General features: G+C 41.0%; 2 protein-coding genes across 5 annotated transcripts in view; both read right to left on the bottom strand.

The window, feature by feature from the left end:
* KIF1B (kinesin family member 1B) overlaps window positions 1-16907 on the bottom strand; it is a 133428-nt gene extending 116521 nt beyond the window's left edge. For both annotated transcript variants that reach the window (XM_055001134.1, XM_055001135.1), the window contains exons 1-2: window positions 16756-16907; window positions 6187-6365 (exon numbers count right to left, since the gene is read on the bottom strand). In XM_055001134.1, coding sequence (XP_054857109.1) covers window positions 6187-6292 — 106 coding nt within the window. In that variant the 5' untranslated portion in view covers window positions 6293-6365; window positions 16756-16907. The remainder of the gene's footprint in view (window positions 1-6186; window positions 6366-16755) is intronic.
* Window positions 16908-22606: 5699 nt separating this feature from the next.
* UBE4B (ubiquitination factor E4B) overlaps window positions 22607-26235 on the bottom strand; it is a 54620-nt gene continuing 50991 nt past the window's right edge. For all 3 annotated transcript variants that reach the window (XM_055001718.1, XM_055001716.1, XM_055001717.1), the window contains 3 exons: window positions 25828-26002; window positions 25523-25669; window positions 22607-24042 (listed from right to left, as the gene is read on the bottom strand). In XM_055001718.1, coding sequence (XP_054857693.1) covers window positions 23981-24042; window positions 25523-25669; window positions 25828-26002 — 384 coding nt within the window. In that variant the 3' untranslated portion in view covers window positions 22607-23980. The remainder of the gene's footprint in view (window positions 24043-25522; window positions 25670-25827; window positions 26003-26235) is intronic.

The raw sequence follows: 26235 nt of genomic DNA, 5'->3' as shown, positions 1-26235 counted from the left end.
CTGACTTCCCTGAATGAATCTTCCCATTCCTCCTAGCTGTCAAGACGTTCATATCATCCAAGACAATGTGTGAAAGTATTGTGGAATTAACTGGCTTGAGAACAGCTAGATAAGGCCTGTCCCTTTCTCACCCGGCTGTCCCACAGGGCTTGAGGAAGCAAGTAGCAGCTGCCATCTGAAATTTCCCCCCTTTGTTTTGCTGACTGTGACCCTTAGCAATATTTTTTAAGCAACAATTGATGAGGGCTCTCATTTCACCACCAACTCAGAAGCAAGACCTGTCCAGAAAGGAGGAGATCTCCAATTAAGCAATATACAGGCTCAAAAAAAAAGTATTCTCACAGCTAACAGAAATATGTGTACATTTATTAGCAGAGAAGAAAATGGACACTTCAACACTGGCATACAGTTTCCAGACTGGAAAGGGATTTACACCAACAAATTTGAGTCCAATTACTTCTCTTAAGGTTAGGAGTCACTAGCACAGATTTCAAAACAATGGATGGGTGGTCACCCACCCAAGGCCTTGCTCCTTTGTTGTCTTTTCCTTCCCACCATTCACTTTTTTGAGAATTAAACATACAACTCCCCTCCTTTTTTCTCTATTATTCAAGCGTTACTCGAAAAAATAACTGCAACTGCAGAACAATGAAGATGCTATTTGTGTGCAGTACAGATGGGGGGAAAGGAGAAAGCGCTCTCTGGGGTTCAGGTGCAGCCTGTTTCTCATATGCCTGTCAAGAGGCAACTGCCTCTGGCTGCAGTGAGTGGCACTGCTGAAGCAATGTTAACCAGCTTACGCAAAGATATGGGGGGAGAACACTACCCCAAAGAGGGATCTGTATAATTTCCCAAGATTGCTTCCAGTATTTGAGAGAGCTGATGCCCTAACAGGCTACTGATGTATGCCGTTTATGTCGTCTTTGCAGAATTTCTTTTCACAGACACAAATACCACAGTCAGCAACGAACAGGGCTGAGAAAACACCCACAACATTCAGAGGAATTCCAAATGCTATGACACACACTTGTTTATGGAGGCTCATACCACAAGCCATTTTACGTCTAAGGTCTCGCAGCACTTGTGTGCCCCTTGCAATATACATCTGATGCCTTTCACAGTTACTATCCCAGAAACATTTACACTAGGGTCCACTTGTATCCTTACTTCTGGGGTATCAAATGTGAAGGGAAAAAATTAAGCAACCCTCTGTCTCATTACCTTCTCACTCACCATGGGCAAGTGGCTTTTTACAAGCTTGACCTATTACAACAAGTTCTATGAAAGAAAGCTGGAATTCCAAATTAAATGTTTCTTTTAGCTTTTCCGAAGCTCATGACGCCTACTAGGTTACCTTCACTACAAGCTCTTCAGGCAGCATCTGCGGCCCTTGCTCCTGACAGATGGGGCTGTTCCACTGCTTCAGCAATGGAGATAAAGGGGTTTCTATACCCCCAATCTTATTGCTTAAGTAATGGCAGATGATCCAATAATCTCAGAGGCAAGTCTTGGGGACAAGACCTTTTTAAAAGAGCACTTTAAAAAATTCTTTACAAGAGTGAGATAAAATCCAACTCCAGAAAAAAAGCAATTTATTTTATTTTGGAGAGGCGACAAACTTGCTTGAGGCTCCCCCTAATACATGCCAGTTATCCTACTGGGTATTGAGTTCTAGACTCTGCATGCAGATATGCTAGTGAAAACAAGCAAATCTCCTAATTTAATGGGTTTTAATGTTAAATATCAAGTGTTTGGGAATTATTCACAGTATTATAAATGGTACTGATGGAATGTTTTTATATAACATTTTATGCTTTATAAGCTGCTCAGAGAGCCTTTGAGAAGGATAGAAACTGGATAAAATTAGTTTCAAGAAATCAGTTCTAAAAATCTGTTCAATGGCAGGCAATCTGGCTCCAATATGATAGCATGTCAGCTCAATAAACACGACAACGATATCTGGTAGTTACACTGACTCACCAGAAACCTTCTCCCCAGCAAACACACAACACGTCTTGCCCCTTGAAAACTGGCATGAGAATTCACCATTTTAGATCCATTTATGCAGACTATGAAAGTACTGTTGTTAAGCCAACAGAAAACATCACGCTAAGCCAGTTCCCAAGAGGATAGTCTACCATATTGTTTAGTTTGGTAATCGAATCTCAAACAACACAACAGACTACGTGGAAACTTTGGGCTCTACATCACTTGCTGAAATACTGCTGTTAAGAGTCATAAAGAATCTTCAGTGCCCAACCCTCCCCTGATGAGTTCCTATGAGTAATTCAAGAACACCTGCAGGGTGGCAAAAAAAAATGCCGGTATGCAAACTGAAAGCTCGACAGGTGAACATTGCAAGATAGAATCTTGCTGAAAATTATGGGGAGAAATTTTTCTATTCGTAGGAAAGAAGGGGAGAGTCCCTCCAACCGTAGGTGTTTACACAGTGAAGTCCAAATGACAAACAGATTTTTAAAAAGGATCTCCAAATACTGAAGCCAATTTCAGTTGCTTGCCGGAAATACAAGAACTTGGGTGTGGAGGAGTACCAGTGCTGCTTTTCCAGCTGCTGCCACATGGCTAAACAACATTCCCTCCAAATTGGATCTGGTTATTAAGGCACAGAAACAAACAACCAAAAGCTGAATCACCAGTACATTGTCATGAAAGTATATTCTCTTCTGTTGTGCTTTCCAGAGGAAATAATCCTCTTTATGATGAACAGAAGCTTAAAGAAAATTGCCCAGACTCTGGTGTCAATCACAAAGGATATTAAGGAGCAGGTGCAGGGCCTCTGTTTTTTTTTTTAAATGTTCATACCCCTCGCCATATGAGAGAAGAGGAAGCAAGGAGCATGTAAGTTAATATGTCATATGGCAAATGTCTATGCACTGTGAGTTGGGAGCCTATGCATATACAGGACAAGATGGGCACATTATACATACATATGATATTCACGGTTCCCTTATGCCCAGTTCACACTTTTCCTTTCTATGGATGACAACAGGCCTCAGACTTTTATTCTGTCAGTATTACCTCATCCCCAAGTTGCTTTGTTACTGGACCAGGCCTCAGCTACTATAGAGTCAAAGAACTCTATAGAAACAGCACAGCAGAAAGTGTTGCCCAGTTGTTTGAGACTTCCAAAGATAATGGGCAAGGCCTCTGTGGCAAGAGGAAATGGTTCTTGTAACAAAGAGAGAGCCACAACATGTGGAATGGTCTCTCATAATATGCCACTATGTTCTATAACTTCCTAACTACAACTTACCCAAACCAGGGGGCAGGTTACGCAACTCCGGTCCAATTTGAATATTTTGCTCGTTCTTGCTGGAAGAGGGTCCAGTGACTTGGTGACCCTTTTATACAGGTTACAAGTTCAGCCAGCAAGTTTTTGCATTCATGTTCACCCATCTTGTGGGTTTGTCCATTAACTGTTCTGAAAGTTGTGAACACCTCCAGGTCACCTTCCTCTTCTCCCCCCTGCCCACTTCACTACAGCAGAAGAGAAAAGCCCCTGGAAGACTCCATTAGCTGTTTGATTGATGTTAGGCTTGTCAAGAAATCTATGCAAATGTTAATCACCATTCTCCTCCTCTCACCCACATCTGCCAACACAACAGAGAACTGCTCAAATTACCAATGTCTTAAGTCAGTCCTTAGCAAGGCCATAGTGAGCATTAATGTATCAAGGGACTGAAAAACCTGTCACCCTGTGAACATAACCTACATTACGGCTGACTTGCTAATAGTCACTTGCCATGAAAATTTTCCACGATACAGCATGTGTGTGTCCATATTCCCTTAAAAACTGCTATGGTATGAGATAGTTCAGGAGTTACAAAAGTACCTTCAGTAACTTGATCTTCACTGAACTCCTAGTCAATTCTGCAAACCCACAGCTAGCTTTCTGCCTTTCCCTCAGACTCAGATTTCCAGATTTTTCATGGCAGCAACTTTCAGATGTTAACATCTGCAATCAGCTCTAATCACCCTGTGAGCAGTCTAGGCTCACTGCCAACATATCAGCTTCTTAATGCAGTCAGCCCGTGTGACTTTAGCTGGACTACAGGATTTCACTTTTTTTTAAAATGAAGAAAGAAGTCATAGAATTACATGCATTGTAAAAATCACAGCCAGTATGCATCCTAGCAGTCATAGCCAAGTTTAAACAAGTGGATTAAACAAAGACCAGTTGTTTTATGGAATATACTGTTTCATAAGGTCTTTTAAATGAATTTTAAGAATTCTAAGAGAACAGCTTCTTTCAGAGAGCATAAAGAAAAGCCACAATTCTGGCCCGCTTCCAATTATTAAAATCCAAGCATATTTGCCAGAAGAGGCAACTTCCTTTCCTGGCCAAATGTCAATGTATCCTTCAGCTCCTAATGGTTATTTGTCCTTAGCAATGTACAGCAAAACCACATAATGCACAAACAACTGCTAAGATGCCTTTATTGGATAGGCTAATGTATATTTCTAATTTGCTGGGATGTATTAAAATTATCACAAGAGATCCTGCAAACTCTAAAATGACACTGTCTCACCCTCCTCCTTCATTACTCATTTATATCCTGCCTCTTCCATCACGGAACTAGGTAGCATGCATCGAGCTCCTGGAAGATCTCTTTTCCAGGCACTGCTAAGATCAAGACTTGCATAGGTTCAATCGTACCCTAACTGGACTTTTAGACTTCGTTTTAAGGAAGATACATACAAGCAGATACGTAAACTAGATCAAAAACTCAATTCTACATAGCCCAAGTGAGCCTAACATATTCAGTAAAGCAAAAGGCATACTCTCAAGTATAGACCCAAGACAAATCACTCCAATTGTAGCTGACTTTGTCATCCCATGTTATTACTAATGGAGCTATAGAAAACCTGGAGCTAAAGTTTAAACAATCTAAAATTCTGCAGCCTGTCTGATGGTAAAGTGTTGCAGTCCTTTGAACCTCTTCAGAAAAATGAATTCAACTTGACTTTCAATAGAAAACAACCATAGAAAACCTAAGCGACTGGCAAGAAATCAGTGCCTGAAGAGACTGAATCCTCAGTTCACTTGAAGGTGTGCCAGAAATACAACTACCACATGTCTCTCCTCCCTCCCATCTTCCAACTCCTCCTGCATTGCATGTGGCTCTATTCTCCTTTCTAGACATGATGTAGCCCTTCTAAAGGGTTGGATCTATTCTGTAACATTCCCAAGAACAAAAACAGATCAGGATGGGAAAGTATGGGCTCCTCTTTGACCCACAGTGCACAGCCGGCTCCCTCCTCACATTCATCTCTCTCTCTCTCTCTCTCTCTCTCTCTCTCAAGTCAGATCTACACATGCAGCCCAATAAAAATGGCACTATTTCAGATTACAAGTATGACAGATCATTTTCAATGCTCCCGTACACACAAGTTCCCTATGAGTAGAAAACCAACACAGCAAGCAGGAATAGAAGCTTTCCCTTGATGTGTTAATTTTCTACTTGCCAGGATTTTCCCCTTGTACGTTCCTGGCATGTTTCCCATCTAAGAGAACAGAGAACTTAACCCTCAGACTACAGACCCAGGGCTCTCTAAATCTACTTTCCCACAGTTATTAAACAGTCCAAATGCCTTATGCCCGACCACCTGCTAATTCAGTTTGCTTTTGTCAGTCTAGAGATGTATACCCAAAAGAAACACACCAGAACATTTGCGGTAAAATGAGATCAACAGGAGGATTCAAAGGAAGTTTCACCATTGCTGAAGATTAAGCTTCAGAAGCACGTATGAAGAGGCTGCCAGCTATATACTAGCCTTTAAACAAGTGCTAAGATATTATAAACATGGGAAAGCTCCTAAGATTGGGACCAACAGGTCAATGGCTGCCCACCAGCATTCTCCAAACATTTGCCACCTGCAAAAAATCACTATGAAATGCCATCAGCCATGAGGAAGTCCCCAAATCACATGCAACTTCTTTCAACTCATTTGTAGCAAGAAAAAAGGCTACCAGTCAGCAAAATCTGTATGGGCAAGACATGCTGCCTTCTGCTTCCACATGCAAAAGTGTGTCACAAGGCTTTCTGCAGTAGGAAAGGAGTTCCTTGAATGAACAATTTTCAGTGACATCACCTGGTTAGTCATCAGATTACAGAGAGTCACAACAAGGACAGCAACTTTATTAGAAGATTATGCTGGACTTACTAGTTGAGTTGCCTTGCATCTGGATGATGCACTTGGACTCCTTGCTGATCTCCCGGGAATTAAAGGGCCTGACCCGGACAGCCACCTTGACAGAAGCTCCTGACATTTTGACGTCCTCTGGTGTGTACTTCAGAAATTGTACGTGAAGAACTTCCACAGTTTTGTTCCTCTGGAGCTACCTTTTCAAGAAAGAGAGACAGAGAGTTTCAACTATTTTAAAATACATTCCCGTCATGCTGATTATTGGTAGGATAATGTCTAAACTCATCTGATACGCCACATGCAACAATCAATATTTTGTAGCTTCAAAGAGATGGAGCATTACCCTCCTACTCTGCTAATCCCTATAAAGTACCAGCCTCTGAGATAAAGATATTATTCCCAGCCCAACCACCCAGGGGGAAAAAATGGAGCCTGCATCACTGACATCACTTGTGACTCAGAGAGCTTAAAAGGCAGGTCAGTCTTTATGCCGCCTGTTCCTTTTATTGCTACATGTGACAAGCTCAAAGAATCTTACACAGTAGCCCCAGGGATTTCCTTGATTTATTCTGTAAATAAATAAAAAACCTTAATGACAAGTTTGTATTTCTAGGGATCCTAAAAACAGCATCTCTCTACATACCGAGAGAGAGAGGGGGGGGGAGAGAAAAGACTGAGGAAAGGCCTCCAATATCCAAATAGAGTTTAGTTGGAAACATTCACACCCTCTGATGCTAATATAGCAGTCAGTCCAAATAAGCAAGCTGATATATTTCAAATACACACTGTGCAAATCCACTGTAGCTTTATGAGCAAATTATGGCCTCTCCTCAGATATGCTTGAGAACAGGTTTTTTATCAGCTAAGTTGACTACAGTATAAATATGACTGAATAAGGTGGTTATTCATAATAGTCAATTGTCACAATGGTTCCAATCTTCTGCTCTTGTGAGGGCACTAATCTGTCTTCGAAGACCGGTATATTAGCGCAGTTGTTATAATTAAATAACATACTGGATAGTTTTTAGAGAAGTTTTTACAGATTTTAATTCTGAACCAATATATATGAATATGAAACTAATCTACTCTGAGGATGGTCACTGGTCCATTTAGCTCAGCACTAACTGGAGGTGCTAAGAATTCAAACAGGGATTTCTGTGTTTCTAAGGTAGGGTATTTGCTTTGCATGCACTCCACCCCAATGCTTTTGCGCTTCATGGATACACCAAGATACCACTAAAGCTGAGTTCCCCAACATGGTGCCCATGGGAACCATGGTGCCTACCTGGACTTCCCTTGGTTGCTGCCAAGCTTTTCAGAAAGTGGGTGGAGTCCCTGTAAGGCAGGGCTTGTTATCGGCGCCCCTCATTCAAATGGAAGAGTTTCTCACAGTTGCAGAACAGGGGAGGAAATATTGCATTTGGCTCCACCACCTATGGCAGCCATTTTGGGGGTAGTGCTCACCAGTTCCTCTCAAAATTCCAAAGATGCCCACAGACTCGAAATAGTTGGAGACCTTGAATTAGTCTGTGATTACATCTGTGATCAGGAGGCAGTTAAGAATGTTGTCCATTATTTTTGACCCTTCTGCCAAAAAGATCCTACTTTATCCTCAAAACAACCTGCAGGACAGGACAGGCAAGAGGGTGTATGCGGGACTGCCCCCAAGCTCATCTAGTGAGCTTCCTGGTAGAGTAGGGAACCACTAGACCACTCTGGGAATCTGCTAGAGAAATGTGTCAAAAACCTTTAGACACACTTAAACCACAACTTAAAATACAGACTCAGTTCTGAAAGAACGAAGCAGAAATATGGCAACTTTGGTCAGCTTCCCCCATCTAGAGAAAGAGCCCAGCAGTTATTTTACACTAACATGTTTCTACAAAGGTAAAGACAGATTATGTTAAAGATGCATTTTATCATTTCACTAACAACAGAAGGTGGCACTGAATCATGTGGTGAAGGAAAAGATTATGTTGCCACATGAACTAGAATGTATCATCTATCAAGTCTGATTTGGACTACTGTTTAGCAAGATCACTAACTGGGCAACTATTTTTCTTCACAAAGATATGGGTTTGGGCTCTTAAAGGATTATGCCATAGTAAATATGCTTGTGTTTAGGTTCCACAAGACACTTTGCTGATACCATCAGAATACAAACTATCTTTTCCTGCCTACCAAAGAGGAGAATTTAGTTGCTTCTAACTTGTAATTCTTTAAATATTAAAACAGGAATGGAAAACATTGTTAAAGCGTCCCCAGCCCTGGATGTAATAGAGCCAATTTTGTCAACACAGTGAATTCTGGTCTGATATGTTCATAAAAACCTTTAATCACAATATTTCAAACCAACAGATGAAGATAACCAAAGCATTTGAATGTTAATGTTGTGACAGACACTTTACTTTCTACGGTATTTCATTATTGATCTTGTTTCCTTGGAACAGAACTGAGAGTACTTTTGATAAACACTCCAAATACTTGTGTAATATCATAGACAGTATGGTAAAAAGTACTTAAGTGGTACCTTCCAGCTAGAAGACATAACCTTTATCTCCAGGCAACATGTACATTATAAATATTTTAAATCGTTCTTTCCAGGAACTAATCCATCTTTATCATAACAGGTCAGGGCTTCTGCTACTATATACAGTTAATTTTATATGCTGTACATTTCTGTACTCTCCCTTCCATTATAAAGAGTTGCAAAGGGAGATTTTTCAGCAACCGTGGGGGACTTGTGGATATCAAGCATAGTGTAAGGGATTTACTATTTTTTCGAAAATGGATTATCTATTTATGGAAGTCCATCACTGTAGGGATTGGAAAAACTTCTGAAAAATAAAACATATTTGTAGGCTGCCTTGGACCTACAGAGTAGAAGAGTGAGGTTAAAACTTAGAAATTAACAACAACCTGCCATTATATTGGCCATGCTAGCAGTTACTCATGCGCAGCTATTTCATTTAAATTCCTTCAGCATGCCCCAATTGCCAGACTGGACTATTCTCCACAAGTTGATCCAAGCCATCCAAACAGGCCACCATCATTTCTGTTTCAGACCTCCTATGTACTAGAAAGGAGGAGGTACTTTTGCTTTGGGGAATTTGATGGTTTTATTCCATCACACCGCCTGCTGCTGTTTTGTGTTCCTACTCTCCCACACACTACCATTTCAAACTGCTTACAGATCATTTCAGAAAAGAGAGCGTGCGACAAAAAACCCACTGTCTTTTTGCAGCGAAATGGGGGTGGGTATTACCTGGTCAAACATTTCAGTATCTTCCTGTTACAAATATAAGTCAAAAACCAAATATTGTCTTAAAGCCCCAATTTAATCCTCTGTTATGACTCCTTTGGGCAGCCTGCAAACTTGACTAAAGTAAGTGTGTTGACAAACAGCATTTCATTATCCTGCTAAACCAGCCTTCCCTGGGAAGCCCTATGTGCCGCCGTCATGTGTAGCTGACGCTTAAAAATGGAGGAGGATGGAGAACACTGTGTTCCAGTCTTTCTTGATACAAAGGGGGAGGATTAGATCATCTGAAAGTAAATCCAAACAAAACTAATGATCCTGATTATTTAACTCCTTCTACAAGATGCAGCATCCAATATTCGCTCAGAAAGAAGAACTGGGCATTCAGTTAAAAAGAACAGATTCATGAAGAAGCTTCATGTAACTACAAAACATTATGTGCATTTTGAATGAGATGCATATTCAGGTACTAGAGATGCATATTCAAAAATAAAAAAGATACAGTAATGAAGTTTGTACACTTTTGTCTGCATTCAAGTCGCACATGAATCTCAAAAAAAGCGACATAGTATTGAAACCCACAACAGTTTTCAGTCAGATGTCAAAGCTTTTCATACAAGCAAGCAGCCATCATAATCTACAAGCATGAAGACCACTTCACACATAACTTTTTGCAAAGTGAGAAGCCAGTTTAGGTGTGCACACACATTCTTTCTTCTAGCTCAAACAACAAATGAAAACAAAAAGCTTGTTTATCCTTTCATACTTAGCAGGTACGCATTTTTCAAAAAGATCAGCTCAGTGGCATATCACCCTGTTCTGGAAGGGTTGATAAAGTTTTACAAAGAGATTGCCCATGTAGTATGATATGCACTTATCCTTCCTGCATATGTAGGAAAGTTTTTGCGAGGTATCTGAAGGAGTGAGCTGTGACTCACAAAAGCTTATATCCTACCACAAATTTTGTTAGTCTTATAGGTGCTACTGGACTCTGGCTCTTTCCTACTGCTATAGACAGACTAACAAGGCTACCCATCTTGGTCTATCTTCCTGCATATGGCCATCTATTCCACAGTTGATCTGAGGGAAGAAAAAATTCTATCCAAATACTAAGGGGCTTGGGATTATCCACTGAGGTCCATCATTGGTTGAGGGTAACTGACAAAAGGAAGTATTTCTTCAAATACTACAGAATCTAAGGAATTCAACACCACAAGATATGGCGATGGCCACTAACTTAGAGAGGTTCAACAAGGATTAACCAAATTCATGGAATATAGGAAAATTGTTCTTTCTATTTCACTGCTCCTCCAAGAAGCTCAAGCCAACATACACGGTTCCTTCCTCCTCCACTCCATCCTAATAACAACCCTGAGAGGTAAAGCAGGCCGAGAGACTGACTGACTCAAGGTCACCTGGTGAGCTTCATTCTGACTGGTAATTTTAACCTGTGTCTCCAGCATTCTAACCATTATACCTCATTGGTTCTCAATAGACCAGACAACCAATAACTCTATGCCCAGTGACAATCTACAACTGAATACCAGATGCTGGGGACATGAAGCAGGGGAACCACCAACGTCATGCTTTGCTTCAAGTTTCCCAGAGGCACCTGGTGGGCTGCTGCAGGGAACAACACTAGACTGGACCAACCCATGATCTGAACCAGAAGGCTGCTCTTATTTATAGCCAATATCTTGCATCTAAAATGGAAGCCTTCCGGATGGATATTGTGCAGCTTCAAGGTTCAGAATACCTCCCAGCTCTCTCCTTACATTAAATAGATGACATACTACGGCACCAATGAAACTTATAAAAGGTAGAGTAGGGAGTCCATGAAGATGGATCTCAGCTGGCACCAAAGTGAGGTGCTCTGTGGCTGCCTGAAGTAAAATCACTTCCAGAGGGCCATGCAGACCTTTAAGTAAAACAGTTTTTTCTCCCTTTAGTCAGCAAATGGCTAAAAGGTACACATATAAGCATAAAAGCTAACAAAATAGCTTTGTGGACTACTAACTTGTGCCAAATTATTTTCAAGGCTGCCACAATTTAAAAAGTTGATCAATTAGCTGTCAGTTAACGTTATGCAAGAGAAACAATGTTTTCAGAATTCTGGACTAGATGATTTGTAGCCAACAATTTAATTTAAAGTTATGTGTATTCCATTATTAAATGAGCAGGGAACTTCAGCTTTCTTTTTACATGCAAGTCACTAGTCCTCACGGTTAAAAGGCAAGCAAAACCTATACAATATATCAGCCATTTCCAGTAGGAAAGGAACATATTCCTGTTGGCTAAAAGTATGATGTCTGAACACAGAAGTGTGCAAGTTTTGTCTAGAAAGGCTGGTAAATAAGTTTATAACTTGTTCTTAGAAACACTGAGCATGTTTCCAACCCATTTCTTATGATTGCTCAGAAATCTAGAGAAAACACACTGCATATACTCATTAAAGGTTACTGTAAAGGGCTTCACCCCGCCCCAAATTGCTGCAAGCCTTAATCTCTTATCACCCTCCTTTCTCCCCATGGCACTTTCCATCCCCAATCCTTGCTTGACAATACAAAATCATTCGAGAGGCGGAACATAATTTTGGAATACGATATGATCCAAATTACAGGCAAGCAAATATTTTTGCTTTACATAATCTATTCTAGGTATTGTCTTAGTACACTAGATTTATGAAGCCAAACTCACAACTTAACAGAAAACCAAAGTTGGGAACTACTCAAGGCCCAACTTTAATTAAATTTTAATTAAAATCTGACTCCCCAGTACAGAAATACTAATTACTGTAACACAACTAAGATGACAAGAGAAGCAGGCAAAGTTGGATCAGCATCCATAAGCAAGAGGGCTGTGTCATGTACTCTAGCAAAGGAACAGAGATCAGACAATGTGTCACCCTAAATCACATTAACAGACTGCTGATATTTAAGCTTAAATTAAAGCAGCAGTACTGAGTATCTGAATGTCAATTTTGCCATCGGTGTTACAAATCTCAGATTTTTAAACATTTCTAACAACAGGAAATGAGAGAGATGCTTAAATGCCTTCCAATCATAATAATTTTATTGTGCTATCTATGTACTAAACATTGCACAAGAAATAAAAATTTAGAACAGACCCTGCCAACTGGCAGATGCTACAGTAAGACAGAGACAAAAGGAATAGGGAAAGGTATGGCAAGGGGTAAGGCTTAAATTCCATTAAGCCAGAGATATCAGATTACATAATAGTTAAAAAGCAAAATAACAACAGAAGGGTCAAGACACTCAGTGAGTCCAAAGAACCCCACCCTAGAAAATTCACCAAGAATGCACAGAGATAAATAAGTGAAAATTCAAGCAAGGCGAGCAGTTAATAGATGCTTCTATGACTCCTTGTGACTTTATACATTTGCAGTAAACCACCAATTCCAAACTGGTCATTTTCAGCCTTCTGCCCCATCACTGACTAAGCTTCTAGAGGAGTGTAAGATCATTCCAATATGGCTACCCCGGTAATTGTGCCGAGCTGGATACAGAGGAAAGGGGAAAACAGACACAAACAGAATGGCAACTGATTGTTGGGGAGGGAATCCTAAAAACAGGCACAGAAACAAAACAAAGAGCTTCCCACAGACGCCAAACCAGCTACTGCAGTGGGACTGGGGTGGGGGAGGTGATATGGCAGTGAAGAACGTAACAGTATTCAGCATGCAACCCCACCCCGCTTAAAAAATGAGAAGAGATGAAGCACAGGCCGCATCAGAGCTTCAGAAAGGCAGAAGGGGATGGTCAATTGTTTATAATTTGGGGAAAATAATTTATATCTAAAACAAAGATCAGGGTATGTATGGCACAGACAAAAAGAGTCCTTTGAGACCATTCACACTTCTGAAAATGGAAGAAAGGATGGTAGGAGACAGGCTCCAGGAGCATCAGAAAGCATATCCTGAGTTTTCAAACAGATTTTTGGATGGCAAAGATCACTGAAATTCCCCATCACATATGTTACTCTCAAATAACATGAAGCAGGGCCTACTGGAAGGGGAGGAGAGAGTATGTGAATGTAAAGGAAGACTCAAACTTGGCTGAACTGGGAGGCATTTTAAATCAGACTGTCAGGAGATCTCAAGAACAGGTTTCACAGAAGGAGAGAGAAAGGGGGAAATGTAAGGAATCACACTGGAATTCAGTGACGGAGAAAGGAAAAGGCACGGGGAGAACTCAGGTTACGAGAGGGGTGTGTGCTCCTCCATTACTCTGAGAAAAAGCATACAAAATGCACATATATTTTAAGACTGCAAAAATTACAGGTGTCTGGCCATCTTAAAGTGTAAAGCTAAAATTTGCCAGACTCATCCATATACGTGTGCATTTTGCTTTACTTAGAATTACGCACATCTTTCATATACATTTCTACAAAGCGGCATGTGATTATATAAACATGCATACAGCTATATACATGAACTGTATGTCATAGCCATACACACCCTTCCACCAATGACACATCAGAGACTCCCTTTTTACCATCAATGCCTCTTCCAGCTGCACTCTGAGATTCAACAAATACTTTGGGGGGCAAGTATTTTGGCTGTAACTATTCAAATATGTATTTACTTGAGATTAAACCCAAGCGAACACAATAAGGCTTACTCTTGAGCAAGCAATATATAGGTGGGGGAACAGTGCAGTTTCTTTAAAACTTTCCATGGTATTTAGACAAGTTTAAAACACCCTTCCATTACATATTTTCCTCTTTGTGACATTCATAAAATTGATCAGATTCACTGAGGCTTTTCCCAATTCATCCTCCTTCCTAACCTAAAGTGTTTTATCTTTTTAATTGTCAACCTATCAGTTGGTCCTGATTTGTTTTTAATTTCTGTACCGTTCCTAAGTAATTTCAGGTGCCCTATAAATAACTATCAATATTGTAGCTGATGACTTGTTTATGTAATTTGCATCCCACCATAAAACTAATGACAGTATTAACATGTTTATATCTTTAATTTTTATTTTACCATTAGCATATTCATAGTGGTCTCTGTTATTTGATATAAGTTTTAATTATAGAACCCTGAAAGCTGTCTCAGTAGGCAGTTTGGCAGGGAGGCAAAGACGTATTATGCCTTAATCCAGCTCCATTTGAAAGCTCCCCTCCCCCCCCTACAACTACCAAGGCTGCAAGAGGCAACAGCCAAGAGTTACACCTGGAGTAAATCCATATAGCATATTTTTATCTTATTCCTGTGAGGTACATCAAGAACTCACTTTTTTTAGGGTTACAGCTTTTTATTTTTTAAATAAAAGAAGCAGAATTGTTTTTAACATTCCACTATGCTAATAGATGTATTTAATGTATGCAGGCCTATCAGTATTATTAAGAGGTTCATTTAATTAATATCTGTTCCTTAATAATAAATATGTATATTAAATTACCCCTCACCACATGAACTCTAATAATACTAACATAATTGGGTCCTTTGGAGAAAGGCAGGATATATTTCTGCTGGTTTTAAATCAAATTTACATTTATACCCTATAACATTGTTTATTGAAATGTCCTTGAAACTGACTGTACTGATTCATAGTGTGTAATTCACTTTGAGACTCAGTCAGAAAGGCGGACTATAAAGAACAAATAAAAAACTGGAAGTAGACAAAAATATTTACTTTGTATGCTCCAGTACAAACGTCAATGCTGACACTGACAGATGTGTTTCATTTCTTTCCAGGCAGAACAACAATAGACCTACATCCTAAACACAGCCCTCATCATTCACAATGTGTATTCCAGAACCTGATATACACCCATACTAAAAAAAAGGGTAAAATAAACTTCTGATTAATATGTATTTGATCTATTTATGTCATTTATAGTCCGCCTTTCTCACTGACACTCAAGATGGATTACATAGAGTGAGAATAGCACAGTCAATATCAAGGACATCTCAATAAACAATGCAATAGGATAAAACAAATGCAAGCAGCAATAATCATTGGGATATTAAGTTTTTTATTTTATTTATTTACATTATTTATAGGACACTTTTCCAACTATAAACTTTATTTCTATGAACTGTGTTACTGTAAGTATGATCCTACTGGATAGCTTATATGTTCTCTAATATGTCATTTTTAGAACAGTTGATGCTCTATGTATTGATGCTCTGTTTAGCATTTCTTCAACTCTGTATTAGATTCCTTCTAGTTTTAAAGCTTTGCAAACTTGTATTTATATACTCTGTTACCTTGTTTCTTGAAATGTCTTTGAAATTGACTCAACTGACTCACACTGTTAGCCGCCTTGAGTCTCAGTGAGAAAGGCAGACTATAAATAAAGTAAATAAATAAATAAAACTACCCAATGTGAGTCAGTGCGGTCAATTTCAAAGACATTTCAAGAAACAAGGCAATAGGGTAGATAAATACATGCTAGTTTTAAATCTTTGAAAATTTGCACGTTGTGTGTGTATAAACATAACACCCTATTATCTTGTTTCTTGAAATGTCTTTGAAACTAACTGTACTGACTCACACTGTGTAATCCTTCTCCAGTCTCAGTGTGAAAGTTGGGCTATAAAGTAAACAAAAATAAATTTGCAAAGATATGTTAGTGCAATCCTAAGAAGAGCTACTCCAGTCTAAACTCATTGAACTCAATGCGTTTAGAGTAACTGTTTGCACTGTAAATTGTCTAATGTTAGTTCCAGAATTGCTTATGTTCATTTCAGCATTTCTTCAACTCTGCATTGGATTCTTGCTAATTCTGTGTCTTGTAAACTTGCATTTATTTACCCTATGTCATTGTTTATGGAAATGTCCTTGATACTGACTGTACTAATCTCACACTGTGTAATCCGCCTGGAGTGTCAATTAGAAAGGTGGACTATAAATGACATAAATAAATAAATGTACTAAATTTAAAGGTATACCCTCTCTTTCTTCTCTCCCCGTTTTCTTCCATTAGAAAGCAAACATAAAAACACGGGGTCGGAAGGGCATTTCTCCATGCAGACGTTGATCGGATGCCTTTATTTTATTTACTATGGCTGTATCATTTTATTTGCAATAATACTTTCATTATTATCATTTATTCGTCTGCATCGCTTAGCAAGTTTGCTGCATCATTCTTCTGACTCTGGGCCTTTTATTACAAAAATTTAGAGAAATGTCCAAGAGGGGAGTGGAAGCCGTCTTGTAGGGTTTGGGGGGGGGGGGATGAATGGACCAACTAAAAAGGATGGAGACGAGCAAAATGACGTCAGCAGCCCCACCCGCGCCCACTCCCCTCCTTACCACGTGACCACCTTTCCCCTCGGCTCCCCCTCCCGTTTTTACCTCAGCGCGCGGGTCACGGGAGGAGCGACAGCAGCCGTTACCAGCGGAGGGGAAAAGAGCCGACAAAGCCCGCGGGGGCGAAGCCGCCCAGCCCCATCAGGGGCTGCCCCAGCGGTGTCCAAGGAGGAAGGAGCCCCAAGGGCGGCGACGCATCTCACTCGACCGCCGCCTCTACACTGACTGACCGATGACTAGACCGAGCCGCTCCTCCGCCTCCCCTCAGAAAAGGTCCACCCCCTTTCTTCGCTGTCCAATCAGGCGGCGAGAAAGGACCGCTTGCCTGCCAATCTTCTCCGCGGATAGGTCCGTGGTTCACGTCCATCATAAAAACGAGGGAGGAGGGACCTGCCAATCACGGCTCGTCAGTCGGCCAATCCAATTAAGGGAAAATGCCGTGGAAGGTGGGACGGCGGTAAGGAAGCCAGCCAATTGGCGTTCGAAAAAGGAATTCTCTCAGCTTCGCTCGGAAGGATGCTCCGAGGAATTCTACCCGGCTGCGTAAGAATATGTCGGTGCTCCTCCTTGCGGAGAATGAAAAAAACAGGAGCCAAAGGATCCTTCCGCAAGGCCCTATAAAAGGGATGCGCTGGCGTTTCTGTCGGCTGTTGTGTCACGAAGGGAAGAAGCAAGGGGTGGGTTTTTGAGGGGCAAGGGCGCCGCCTTCGGCTAGCAAGCTGAAGGAAAGTCCCATACTTCGTACATTACGCTGCTCGTACATCTGAGCACATCTATCTGCCATTAGTATATTATCATTAATAATAATAACGGGACCAAAAAATCCACCCCCAACTTTTGGCGGACTGTGGAATAACAATAATAAAAATACTCCTAGATTCTTGAACAAAATCCAAGTCGATGTATTGTCGAAGGCTTTCACGGCCGGAGAACGATGGTTGTTGTGGGTTTTCCGGACTGTATTGCCGTGGTCTTGCCAAGAAAACCCACAACAACCAAAATCCAAGTCAATGAGGGACCAAATATTCCAGCTCAAACAGCTGGTGGAATGTGGAAAATAGTGATGATAATAATAACACTGTGCGTATATCCCCCCATCCGTATTTTTATTCCCATCTTCCCACTAAAACTGGGTTTCAGGGGGTTCACTTGAAATGCAGATCAAATATAAAACCAGTTTCAAAACAAAATGCAGCCAAGATTCAGATTTATCAGCCTAAGGCTGAAAAGTGTCCTTGCTGCCACCACTATTGGTTAATTACTTGTATCTATTTCATTTACAGCCCACTTTTCTTCCCCCTTGGCTTACAAAATTTTCCCCTTCCCCTCACAACAGCCTTGTGACATAGGTTAGGCCAAGAATGTGGGACTGGTCCAAGGTCACCCAGCAAGCTACCAAGGACTCGAACCTGGGTCACCTGTATCCTAATTTGACACTAGAACCACTACACCCCACTAGCCCTCCAGCATGATATTTAGCAGATGGGGAGGCTGTTTGCAACCAATTCTTCTGGCACAACAGATGTAACCAGTGAAAACTTTCATAAAACCAGAGTTCACTACATCAAATGCTTGAAGAATACCATCCACTAGACAAAGACATTTAGAGGAAAAGCTGGAAACAAATTCCTCAGAGGGTGCGGAGAAATTAGTTGAAGGGAGCTGCCAGCAAGTGCCATCGCTGCACAATCACCCATCACTTCTTTAGAGGGACAGCCAGTCTTCTTCAGTGGTGGGCTCAGTTTAAGCCTCCAGTTCCTGATTTGTGTGTGTGTGTTATGCACTGTTAAGTTGCTTCAGACTTATAGCAACCCTATGAGAATTAAAGACCTCCAAAATGTCCTATTGGTAACAGTCTTAATCAGATCTTGCAAACTGGAGGACGTGGCTTCATTTATTGAGTCAAGCCATTGGGTCTTCCTCTTTTCCTACTGCCTTCCACTTTTCCTAGCATTGTTGACTTAGAGAGTCTTGTCTTATCTTGATGTAACTAAAGCACGATAACCTCAGTTCGTCATTTTAGCTTCTAGGGAGAACTCAGGCTCAGCTTGATCTAGAAATCCTTTATGTGTCTTTTTGGCTGTCCGTGCTATCCATAAAACTCTCCTTCAGCACCACATTTAAAATGAATCAGTTCCTGTCTACTTTCTTCACTGTCCAACTTTCACATCCATACATAGTTCCTGAACCATGTTATGCCCACAACTTGAGGCACTTGGAACTGGAAGAGAAGGGAAGGTCACAGATCAATGGCAGCTGAGTTCCTGCCACTTATTTCATCCTGTAATTGTTGTGCCACTGGCCACTGTGTGTACAAGTACATAAGACCATGCTGGATCAGACCAATGGTCCATCTTGTCCAACAATCTGTTTCCCACAGCAACCATTGTACCACTGGCCATTGTATGTATCCCAAAAGTGGATCTTTCAATCAATTATTCAAGTGTGGCTGTGTTAGTTTTTATAGAAAATAATATTAAGAAGATCTAGCTGCACATTTTACACTGCCAGCATAGTGGAGTGGTGAGAATGGAAGACTAGAATGTCTGAATGTGTGTTATAGTCAAGTTACTTCCAATTTATGGTGACCCTATGAATTAATGACTTCCAAAATGGCCAGTTCAAATTGCCATGAAATCTCACTTGGGTGAGTCACCCACACACGAACCTATAGGAGAACTTGTAAGCTGTGTTGGGTCTCCACTGGGGAGGAAGGCACGGAATTGATGATGTAAATGAATTAAGTATATAAACGTATTCCTTTCATAGATTACCTCTTTCATCAGATGAAGGAAACTCAGTCCCAACCTCCACGGATTTAGGGGTTTTTTTGCTGGGAGGGTTTTTTTCCCTGCCATATTCTTTGTTTTGAATGTTGGGAACTGTAAGCCATTTTGAACCACATATAAAAGGCAGGGTATAAATATTTTAATGAATAAGTGAATAAGTAAAATTGGATAGACAGGCACAAATCAAAATACAAATCAAATTTCATGATGAATCGGGCTGATTCGTGTTTCATGAAACGCATTTCATGGGGCTGTAGTTTTCACGAAATTCACGACTTTTTGGGCCAATTTGTTCGATTCGTGAATGATTTGTGATGCCAGACGGCGCCGATCCATTGATTCCCTGGGCAACATAGGCCCAGAATGTCTGCAGACCTTTTGTTGCCATTGGAAACACCAATCTTAGCCCACACAGCCTTGATAGGCGGCTCTCCCTGCCAACTGGAAAGCCCCCCCCCCCCGTATATGCACCTGCCCTGCATGATGACGTCACATGCGGTAATGTCATCACACAGCCCAGCACGCATGCACACAGAGGCAGCCATTAAGCTGCCTCAGGTGCCAGCTACGCTGGAGCCGGCCCTGATAATACAGTCAATATCAGTGACTCAGGCAGTGGATCACCCATAATAAACTGATTTCTTTTTAACTAATCGACACTGTGCCAGAAGTGAAAATTGTCACTAAGAAAATGTCCTCTTCCAAGTGATTTGTTAGCTCTGGCTCTTCCTGGCAGGAAGAGGGAAAGACACCCAGCTGAGCATCCTAAGGTCTGCAGATCCAGCAAGGCAGCTTTCGTTTCTCTCTCCGCCATGCTCATAACTCTTTGTTTTCACATGAATATTAAAACAGGCCTTTGTTCAGCAACTCTACTGTATTATCTAAAGCTATAGCTGAGTACTTTGAAATATTTATGGTGTCTCAATTTCTATTTTATGCTGCCTATTGATTTGTGGCAATCGTCTGCCCCAGAACTCCAGCTACTTCCATGCCTTCCATTTGCTAAGTGCTCAACCTGGCTTGGCATTGCCTTGTTTAATTTCTCTCTTTCGTGATCTCAAAATTTAGTTGCCCCTGTAATGACCTTTTTATTTTTCTACTTTTTATGTATTTGCAAAAATTCTTAAGGAGTTGGGTCCAGGCTAAATTTCCCATCAGCAGAACAGAGCTTCCCTGCCTCCCACTGATCTCCCATGAAATAATAGCTCCCGAGGCATAGGGGACCCAGGGGAATGACACACGAGGGTCTACAATGAGTGGAAATTGCCGATTTAGTCTGGATTCAACTCAGGGGATGCATCACCTGAACCAGGAACACAGTTTGTCCCACCTAAAAGATTTTTAAAAGGCTGTCTTTTTATTTGTGACGTAGCAGTTTCCATTTAAAGAACTGGATCCTGTTTATAGAACAGGGATATTTCGGGTTTACACAAAACCTCCCTTTAGCTCTTAGAGTGGATTTAAAGGTTCTGTACTGCTAATGGTAGAGCCTTCCTCTAACACACGATCCATTTGTATGGCTAAAAAGGCAGGTTCCAAATGAAAGCTCCCTGCACCAAGAAAGGCTTGGTCTAGAGTCTTTGGAATCAACCAAAAGGCTGTAAAGCATGGACGCGGCAGGAGGGTTAAAAGGGGTCATTTAAAGCAACTACGGTCAATTTATTCAAGCAGGTAGAAGGTGGGTAGATCCCCCCCGTGTTCATTTTGAGAAAGTACTACTGTGAATTTACATTAAATGATTCTATCATCTTGTTGGCTTGGATGAAAGTGGCGTGACTCAGGGGAGCAATAGCCAACAACGAAGGGATAGTAACGTTTCTTAACAAGTACAGGTAACTTTCAATAGGACAAATGTTAGAAAATAGCTCTGTCCAAGCAGCCTTTTGGTGCTGGGGGAAGTGAACTCCTCTCCCAGCTGGAAGGAGCAGTATTTTCTTGTGTGCATAAAGAACAATTCTCGATTCTACAAAATTCCATTAAGTATCTAGAGCCATAGGGAACTAGAGTTAAACAACGCCCCTCAAACATCTCACTGTTTGGGGATACAAAGGGCATAACCACCTATGGACATCTATTGACTCAGACAAAGCCGAGTCAAATTTACAATGCCCATTAACCACATGGGTAGAGGAAATGCAGGGTAAGTGGATCACATTTTTTAAAAAACTAAATTCATACAATTTTAAATTTAAATTTAATTCCAAACTTTAAATTAGCTCTATTGGGTCTCTTTCCAGTAGAGAACAGTAAACTGAAATATAGACCTTTAATAATAAGGATCATAACATAATACGATCCTTGCAGTGTAAGTTAATATTCCAAGACTGGAAATTCACAACACAGTTAATTGTGGTATAATCAGGCGGGAGACTAGTATTGCAGGATAACACATCAGATGAGACACATAAGAAATCAATCAACTCAAGTTTCCGTTTTCTTGTGTGTTTTTTCCTGTTTGCAGCTTGACAACCATTTGTTGATCATGAAAATCCTAAGCCAGATATATTGCATCCTCCACCACAAACTAAGAATCTTTGGAAAGATGTAATAGCTTAAATGGTACCTATAAAGTAAAACATTGTAAAGGAATGCTATTAGTAAAGCTGTATCATTCATTACCATTCAAGTCACTATCCCTCATTGTTTCTTGTAATTCAATACATGCCTATATTCACGATTTTATTGTTTGTTTTTCTTGTTGTAAGTTGCTTGAACCACCGCATTTTGATCCCACCCTTACTCCTTGGAATTTAGGGATCATACATGGCTTTTCCTTCCTCCACTTTATCTTCTCTCTTAGGTTAGGCTGAGAGAGACTGGTCAGCCCATGCTCCCTCACTGAGCTTCATAGCTGGGTTTGACCATTGCTCCACTACACCAGCTCTCCGAAGTGGAACCCAACTGGAAACGCAGAACACAAATGTTTCACCCAAATAAATACAATTACGGGCAGTTATTTCAATTACGTAATTCGAGGATTGGTGGTGGAGGAAGGGGGATTGCCTTTTGGCAAAAGCGGTTGGTCTGGATGAACTTTTGATACTTGCAAACCCCGATCCAATATTCCATCCCATTGCCCAGTACACACAAAGAAAAGACCGACAAGATTGTTTTTGTGAATGTGTATCACCATTTATTGTAGTTCAAGAATCAGGAACTGAATATAGGACGCTGTCAGCAGGGGGAAAAAAGAAAAAAAATTCCTTGTCAGGCTTCATTTTAAAACACTGTGGTTTCAAATCCTTTTTAAAAAGGAAATTCAAGTATCTTTAAGCAGGGGGCAGTTATACAAAAATGTTTTGTCTTTTTATAGTTTCTTTTTTTTAAAAAAAAGCAAGTCTACATTTTTCTGCACCCTTTTCGCTTTGGTAAGGCCAAGCCATGGATACAAACTTGAATGCAACATAAAAATGGACCTCCCGCCTTCACTGGTAGGCTCTGAGAATAAAATGATCAGCTGCGTGCCCACCCACCCTTTCCACTGGAGATGACGAGCTCTGAAGAGAATCAGAAATACCATCACTTAGCTTATTCAATCTCTGGTTTTAAGAATTTCATATATATAGCTACACATATATATATATATATCTTTTTTTGTCAATGAAGTCCTGTTACTCCACACCAATTTTTCTTGGCGGCAGCTGTTGCAATATATTCCTTATTTCAAGGCTTTTAAAAAACCCACACACAAACACGCCAGAGCATCAAATCTCCCACAGAAGACAAAAGGGACATGTCCAAACTTAAAATCAATGTGTCAAAAAAAAAAAAAAGGGAGGAGGAGGAGGAAAAAGCAAGTTTGCCATTTTGAATTACTCTTATGTATGGCCTACCAAATAAAAATAAACAAATGTTTAATAAAAAAATATGATCCCCCCCCCAAGATTAACATGTTGCAGGCACAGTTATCTTTTCAAGATTATGTTCTCCTGGGGTCAGAGAAGGATTCCTTTTTAATATACTGGGAACATTTTCTTCACGTTACAAAAGAAAAAAAAAGAAAGAATAGTGCAGGAAGAGGTGATGGGAAGAAATGGAGTGGGTGGGGAGAGAATAGGATTACATTAGCAGCAAAATGTTCAAGGTTTCAACCACAATCAAATTAACGGAGATCTGGCATATATTAAAAAAAAATGCATTGAGGATATGCTGCCCTGATCCACTTGTCTGTTGCTAAAGAGAACTCAGCCGTATAAACCCCAACGATGAGATGGAGGATTTTGCTTCGTAACAAGAGCAACGTCCTAACTTATCCCGCACAATGCTATTGACCGCCATTTTTAATCACTTAAATATATGTACAAGAATTAAGCTGCTTTTCCTTTTCCTTTCCTCCTTTGTCCACGTGCCTTTAAGTCATTGGTGGCAGGCAGCCCGTGAACTACAACCCAGCTTCAGTTTCCGAAGTATCGCCACATCCCATATCCTGATCCCTCATCCTGCTCTTGGCAGCTGATCTCTGCGTACGTCGCAAGGGCAACTTAATGGTCTGTGTTTTGTTTGTCTCTCATCCAGGCCTGGATCTGCTCTTTCAACTCTGGCACTAAAAAAAAAAAAGAGAGAGAGTGGGTTTAAAGCCGATCACTGCTTTTTGAAAACTTTGTGTTAAAGAGGATGCTCCTAAGCAACAGCAATTGAAGTTCAGATATCTTGCAAACAGGGCCGCTACAGCAAGGTGAGTTGGATGGCTGACAACCATCTGGGTTGAAAGTGCTCTTAACATAGCAACATGGATCCTGTGAGTTGTAGCAGTACATTTCCTCTATGGAACTTTGGATTCTTCCTGATCTCATTCTATCCTCAACTTCGTCAGGTACATTAGGCTGAGACACACACAGAGAGACAAAATAGTCTCAAGGCTACTCTGTGCTTCACTGTGAGTGGAGATTTGAATCCAGGTCTTCTCAGTCCTAATCAGACACCCTAATCACTTGCCATACACATGGGTTCTCCACTGGCCTTCTATCTCTGGATCCAAGGAAACTGCCCCCTTCTCCATGTTTCTAACATACTTTCTCATGTGCACCCAAAGTTTCAATATTTCGAAACTTGTAACCAGGGCTTTTTTTTTCTGGGAAAAGAGGTGCTGGAACTCAGTGGGTTGCCCTCGGAGAAAATGGTCACATGGCTGGTGGCCCCACCCCCTGATCTCCAGACAGAGGGCAATCTAAACTCCCCTCTGTCTGGAGATCAGGGGGCGGGGCCACCAGCCATGTGACCATTTTCAAGAGGTTCCAGAACTCTGTTCCACTGCTTTCCTGCTGAAGAAAAGGCCTGCTTGTAACACAATTACAACAGAAGCCTTGTGTGTGTGACCAGAAGCACTTCCCCCACTGTCATCTACAAGGAGGGATGACAAGTCCTTTCCACCCTGAAGCCAGCACAGGGACCCCTGCCCCTCTCGGGCACTACAACCAAGTGTGGGCATTTCTTGGAACCCAGATCTTCAACCCACTGAATCTTCACTGATACCAACTTTGACCACAAACAGCTCCAAACTTGCTGTTTAAAAACCTAATTAAGCCTTAACCAATGAGTACCCAGCATCAGCATTTCTTCTGCTCTGTACTGGATTTTTGCTGTCGTTATGTCTTTGTAAATTCACGTTTATATACCCTATTGTATTGTTTATAGAAATGGTCTTGATATTCACTGTGCTATCCTCACACTATGTAATTCTCCTTGGGTCTCACTGAAAAACGCGGACTATACATGACATAAACAACATACCTAAATAATAAGCTAAAAGGGGGAAATAGTTCTGTGTTGCAGATAGAATGCAGAATTTAGCAGAGGAATTCCTCTCCCCCCCACCCCCACAAGAGAACCTACAACAGACCTGGCTAGCTGAACCCCATACAAAATCATTTTTATAAAAAAGTGCTTTAAACAACCTGTGCACAAAGAAGGTGCGTGAAGCTCAAACCTTACTTTCTTATTTATATGTTTTTAAAAAGCGAGTTGTTTTAAAAAGAAAGCTATTTGCTTCTTCCATGGAAGACCCAACAGCCTGCCTCCTGTACCTGGCTCCAGCATGTTTTCCGTTAGTGTCTGCCGATTGAAGGGGTCTGTAGAGGAATTCAGAAGGTGCCGGAGGATGACCGATCGATCCATGATGGTCCCAGAGGGTAACCTAACAGGGTCAGTCATCAGCGTGTCCATGAGCGGATCTGCAGAGGCAAAAGCAAGTCTGGTCTAAGAATTACAGCTCTCACCTACTACATCCTCTCCAAGAAGCAGGGGCTCGGAGAAAAAAACCCTCAGCTATTCACTGTCACAAGCACAACTGTGTACTTTGAAGGTAAACCTAAGAAACAGAGTTACTTACCTCTGAACTCGTCAGGAGCATCACTGTAGTCAATTTCTGCTCGGGCGTTCTTGGCCACAATTTCCTCCACTTTTTCTGCCAGCAGCTTGAATTTTTCTATTGCTATTGTTGACTTGATTCCAGCCTTCCTCATCTTTGAAATTACCTCTTCAAATAGCTCCTTGCTGTAGGACCTCTGCAAACCAAATAAGACTGGTAAATACCATTTGGGCTGCTAAGCTACCTCTCAAAGAGGTTGGCCCTTTCTGAATTTCAAGCATTATTGCTAGGAGGGGAAGGATAGTCAAGGGCAAATATCCTATCTGACCAGCTCTGCTCCATTTCCTGTTTAAGAGTAATTCCTCCATTGCTTCTGTAATAATGGTTAGATGTAGAATCTTAAGTGTTGTTACCTACTCTGTGCCTTCA

This window comes from Eublepharis macularius, chromosome 17, assembly GCF_028583425.1.
Source record: "Eublepharis macularius isolate TG4126 chromosome 17, MPM_Emac_v1.0, whole genome shotgun sequence".
NCBI classification, from domain to species: domain Eukaryota; kingdom Metazoa; phylum Chordata; class Lepidosauria; order Squamata; family Eublepharidae; genus Eublepharis; species Eublepharis macularius.
This window is presented reverse-complemented; position numbering and strand designations above follow the sequence as displayed.